This window comes from Rutidosis leptorrhynchoides, chromosome 10 (genome assembly GCF_046630445.1).
Source record: "Rutidosis leptorrhynchoides isolate AG116_Rl617_1_P2 chromosome 10, CSIRO_AGI_Rlap_v1, whole genome shotgun sequence".
Lineage (NCBI taxonomy): Eukaryota > Viridiplantae > Streptophyta > Magnoliopsida > Asterales > Asteraceae > Rutidosis > Rutidosis leptorrhynchoides.
In genome coordinates, this window is record NC_092342.1 from 135,618,457 (window position 1) to 135,624,405 (window position 5,949).

At 38.6% G+C, this 5,949-nt stretch overlaps 1 protein-coding gene across 1 annotated transcript; it reads right to left on the bottom strand.

Moving 5' to 3' along the window:
• Positions 1-5,053: 5,053 nt before the first annotated feature.
• LOC139871942 (uncharacterized) lies at positions 5,054-5,633 on the bottom strand. Its single transcript, XM_071859700.1, has 2 exons — positions 5,263-5,633; positions 5,054-5,164 (listed from the first exon to the last, which is right to left on the bottom strand). The coding sequence occupies exons 1-2, from the start codon at positions 5,609-5,611 to the stop codon at positions 5,148-5,150; spliced, it is 366 nt and encodes a 121-aa protein (XP_071715801.1). The 5' UTR covers positions 5,612-5,633; the 3' UTR covers positions 5,054-5,147.
• Between the last annotated feature and the right edge of the window lie 316 nt (positions 5,634-5,949).

Sequence of the window (5,949 nt, forward strand, 5' to 3'; positions counted from 1 at the left end):
ATTTAGAGATATGAGAGAAATGGTACTTAGAGAAGCTCATAAAACCAGATACTCAATACATCCTGGAACGGGGAATATGTACAAGGATCTCAAGAAACATTTTTGGTGGCCGGGTATGAAAGCCGATGTTGCTAAATACGTAGGAGAATGTTTGACGTGTTCTAAGGTCAAAGCTGAGCATCAGAAACCATCAGGTCTATTTCAACAACCCGAAATCCCGGAATGGAAATGGGAAAACATTACCATGGATTTCATCACTAAATTGCCAAGGACTGCAAGTGGTTTTGATACTATTTGGGTAATAGTTGATCGTCTCACCTGTTGGGTTTTAACAAGTTTCATAACACTTAAAACCTTTTAAGAACCATTCAAAGCGGAAGCATGAAAAATCATTTGGTAACTTGTTAAATCTTTAACCAATTAAAGTTTAAAACCCAATTAGGATCAAGTTGTGATATATACTTACAAACTACAAGATAGTAATTTAGAGGTTATACCTTCTCCAAGTTAGGAGGTTATTTACTTCCAAGAATGAGGAATTTGAAGATGAAAACACCAAGCTTATGCTTCTCCAATATCACCCTTAACCTTGGCTAGACTTTGGTACCTTATAACCTTACTAACCAAGCTAGAAAACCACTTTATTAGAACCTTAAAATCTGGACAGCAAGTACCAAGAAAGATGATGATGAATACTAGTTCCAAAACTATGGAATCTCAAGAGATAATACCCCAAGCTTGATGCACCAACACACCTTTGAATTGGTTAGGTTTTAGAGACACTTAATCACTAGAAAACAAGCTTGAAACACTCCCTTTTGCTGCTTGAAAAGCCACGGTTTTACAGCAGCAAGGAGAAGAGAAAGAATGTGTTTTTCTTGGTTCTTAGTTTCTTACTTGAGTCATGCATGTGGTGAATGGAGCCTAGCATGCTTTTATTGGAATGTGCCAACACAAGTAACAATGGAATAAGCATGGGGTGTCTTGGAGACCACCCTATAAAATGGCTCCATCACCAATTCCATATAACAAGACTTTAAATTTTATAAAACTTGCTATTTTGTATAAAATCCCATGATTTTATTAAGATACTTATGTATTTTATAAACCTTTTATAAAATATAACACAACATAATTATTTAAACCCATAAATAATTATATATAAATTATCCAAATAATTTATCTCAAGTGATTATATTTTAGAAAACCGATTTTCTAAAATCCAAGTGTCGCGTATTCATTTAACGATCCATTCGTTAAGCTTAAATACGTATACGGTGTTGATAAGCTTGTTATTGGGTATGACCCGACTTGGATCATAACATATTAGCCACATTAATTTAATATGTCTCTCGGGCATACAAAATACCTTCAATCTCCCACTTGCACGAGAAACATAAGAAATTAATGCAAGTGATGGATACAGCCTAACACACCGTCCATCACCCCTAATATGTTATGACTTTGTGTCATTCAATAACATCATCCCTTTCGAGTTCCCATCTCGAATATGATTAGGTGAATCTTTCATTATTTCCTTTCGTCCTAGATGTCATGTTAAATCCAAGAGATACAGAGTGATCACTCTCTTATAGATTTAACTTTTCAGGCCTTAGACATCTGACTCTCAACGAATAAGAGGGACAAATTCCATCTTGACTACATACGTCCTAGATATACACTTTGTAATATACCTGAGTTCTTCCTTATGTACTACCATGTTTCAGAATAGCGAAGGAAAGAATCAAGGCACAGTACTTGGTGAATATCCGAACCCAATATGTATCTCAGGTAAGAGGATACAATGATATTCGCCTTTACTCAAGATTACATGTGATCAACCACGAAGGCTCTATACAGTAATTCTTGAGAGCGGGTCTTCCAATATTTGTTTCCCACAAATATCTATGAACCTTGGTTGCAACCTTGCCCCACATTCAACCTATGAATGTATACCAATCCGAGTTCATAATAGTCTAAACCTCACACTTGTTCCCACAAATGTGATCGACTACGGAAATTTAGAATAATTGCTTATTCATGGATGAAATATGCAAAATAGGAACATAACACAAATAAATTAACACCATAGTTATATTAATGAGTTTGAATAATTTCGTTCCGGTACAATACATAAAATAGATCATATCCAATCACTAGAATATCGAAGCCCTAATGCACAAACATGTCCCTCATGTTTTGGCCCATGTAAAAGCTTCGTGAGTGGATCCGCAACATTTTGATCTGTGTGAACTTTGTGAATACATATCTTTCCCTTTTCAACCTCATCCCTGATGTAGTTGAATCTCCGCACAATGTGACGAGTCTTTTGATGAGCACGAGGTTCTTTGATTTGAGCAATCGCACCCTCGTTGTCACAAAAGATCTCAAGAGGGTCCTGAATGGAAGGGACCACTCCTAAGTCGTCGATGAATTTCTTCATCCATGCAGCTTCCTGAGCTGCCAGTGAGGCGGCAATGTACTCCGACTCTGTAGTGGATAACGCAACAACCTCCTGTTTCGAACTCTTCCAAGAGACTGCACCACCATTTAACATGAAGACATAACCGGATTGTGATCGAGAGTCATCTCGATCAGTTTGGAAACTCGCGTCCACGTAACCTTTTACAGCGAGTTCCTCCTCACCAGACCCATATATTAGAAACATATCCTTAGTCCTCCTAAGGTATTTCAATATGCTTTTAACAGCAATCCAATGACTATTTCCTGGGTTATTCTGGTATCTACTTGTCAAGCTTAGAGCGCATGACACATCCGGTCTAGTACATATCATTGCATACATGATAGACCCAATAGCAGATGCGTATGGGACTTTCTTCATTCTCTCTTGTTCATCTTTCGTGGCAGGACACTGAGATGAACTGAGAACGGTTCCTTTTTGAATAGGTACCAAACCTCTCTTAGAGTTTTCCATCTTGAACCTTTTCAAGATTTTATCAATGTATGTACTTTGACTTAAACCTATCAATCTCTTGGATCTATTTCTATAGATCCCTATCCCCAATATGTATTGTGCATCTCCAAGATCCTTAATGGAGAAGCAACTCTTTAGCCAAGTTTTGACTCCTTGCATTGTGGTAATATCATTCCCAAATAATAATATATCATCCACATATAGTACAAGGAATATGATAGTGCTCCCACTAGCTTTCTTATATACACAAGCTTCATCACCATTTTTAATGAAGCCAAATTTCTAGGCTTCCTCATTAAAACGATGATTCCACATTCTAGATGCTTGTTTCAATCCGTAGATTGACTTCTTTAACTTGCATACACTTTTAGGATATTTTGGATCAACAAAACCTTCAGGCTGAACCATATAGACATCTTCCATAAGATATCCATTTAGGAAAGCGGTTTTGACATCCATTTGCCATATTTCATAGTCGTAGTGAGCAGCAATGGCAAATAATATCCTAATAGACTTTAGCATTGCCACAGGCGAGAAAGTTTCATCATAATCAACCCCTTGAGTTTGAGTGAAACCTTTTGCAACAAGTCTAGCTTTATATGTATCCAAGTTTCCGTGTATGTCGGTTTTCTTCTTGAAAAGCCATTTGCAATCAACTAGCTTAGAGCTAGGAGGTTGCTCAACAAGTTCCCACACTTGGTTTTCATACATGGATTGCATCTCGGCGTTCATGGCATCCTGCCATTTATCTTTATCAATCCTTGATAAAGCATCTTCATAGTTTGTCGGTTCATCCAAATCAACCGTACAGCAACCATCCACGAGAAACCCATATCTCTCGGGAGGATTACTAATCCTACTAGATCTTCGAACGTCTTGTGTACCTTGATCATCCACTTGATCACTTTCAACATCCTCATGTTGAGTACTAGTGCCAACCAATTGTGTATCATCGGCTTGATCTTGTACCTCTACAAGATCTACCTTCCTTTCACCATCACCTTCCATAAGGAACTTGGTTTCTAGGAATTCCGCTTTCCGAGCAACAAATACATTCTGCTCGGATGGATCATAGAAATAGTATCCCATATCATCCTTGGGATATCCTATGAAGATACACTTCGTGGATCGAGCGTGTAGCTTATTTGCTACATAACGCTTAGGATAAGCTTCACATCCCCATACTTTCAGGTATGAAAGAGAAGGAGGTTTCCCAAACCACATCTCATGAGGAGTTCGTTCCACTTTCTTGGTTGGGGCCATATTTAAAATACGAGCCGCGGAGCTTAGACAATAACCCCAAAATGATAGAGGCAACGAGCTTCTTGCCATCATAGATCGAACCATATCCATTAGGGTTCGGTTCCTCCTTTCGGAAACTCCATTAAGTTGGGGTGTTCCGGGTGGAGTAAGTTGTGAGATAATCCCACAACTCCTAAGATGATCTTGGAAGGCATCGCTTAGGTATTCACCTCCTCTATCGGTACGAAGTACCTTAATTATCCTATTGAGTTGATTTTGTACTTCGTTTTGATATTCTTTGAATGCTTCAAACGTTTCGTCCTTGTGTCTTAATAAGTAGACATATCCGAAACGACTAAAGTCATCAATGAAAGTAACAAAGTATCTTTCACCATTCCTAGTCATGGGTTTAAAGGGTCCACATACATCCGAATGTATTAATCCCAATAAGTCTTTAGCCCTTTCATAAGTCCCTTTGAAAGGTGCTTTAGTCATCTTGCCTTGTAAACAAGATTCACATATATCAAACGAATCCATTTCATTTGATTTCAAAAGTCCATTCCTTTGAAGTGTATGTATTCGGTTCTTGTTTATGTGACCAAGGCGACAATGCCATAAGTAGGAATCACTCAAATCCCTTTTGAGTTTCTTGGTGCTTGTATGGTACATTGAGCTACTAGATAATGTGTCATCGTGAACCAATTCATAAATTCCATTTGAAGGTGAAGCCTTGAAATAGAATACATTATCTAAATAAAAGTGGATATCATCATTAACAAAATTAGGATTAAAACCACATTGTTTCAAACGGGAAATAGAAATAATGTTTCGACATAAATCGGGTGCATACAAAACATCTTTCAAAATAAGTTCCAAACCACTTGGAAGCTTTAACACAAAGTCTCCTTGAGCCTTCACTTGCACTTTGGCTCCATTACCCATGTAGAGACTTGATGTTCCCGTTTGCTTGCTACTTCTTTTGAACCCCTGCAATGAATTGCAAATGTGAGTTCCACATCCAGTGTCTAATACCCATGTATTAGAAGAAGTAATACTAAGCTCTATATATACCATATATATATTACCTGAGGTTTGCCCTGCATCCCTCTTGTCCTTCAACTCCTTAAGATAAACCGGACAGTTTCGTTTCCAATGACCCATCTCACCGCAACCGAAACATGGGTCTTCCTTGGGGTTTGCCTTCTCGGCTACCTTTTTCTTCTTAGCCTTGTTGATGGTTGGGGTAACCATCTTCCCCTTCCCTTTGCCTTGATGGGCGGGTCCTTTTCTCTTAGCCACCTTTGGCTTAGAGGTGTTACCTTTGGACCCACTTTGATCGATTGCTAACACGGGTAAAGCCCTTTTACCCATGCTAGTTTCCGCCGTTCTAAGCATACCGTGAAGCTCACCTATGCTCTTATCCATCCCATTCATATTGTAATTAATTACAAATTGATCAAACCTTTTTGATAGGGAGTTAAGGATAAGATAGGTAGCTAACTCGTTGGAAATGTTTAGGTTAAGACGGTTAGCACGATCGATAAGGCTTTTCATCTTAAGTACATAAGATGAAACCGATTGGGTATCGTCCATACGACAAGCATGTAGCGCCCGAACCGTTTCGAAGTGCTCGACACGCGCTTGTTGGAGGAACATCTCCTTCAATTGCGTTATCATGTCGTATGCACTATGGTGCTCGAAATCCTTTTGGAGTTCGGGTATCATAGTCCCAAGCATTAAGCATGAGACTTGAAGGGAGTCGTGGCAATACT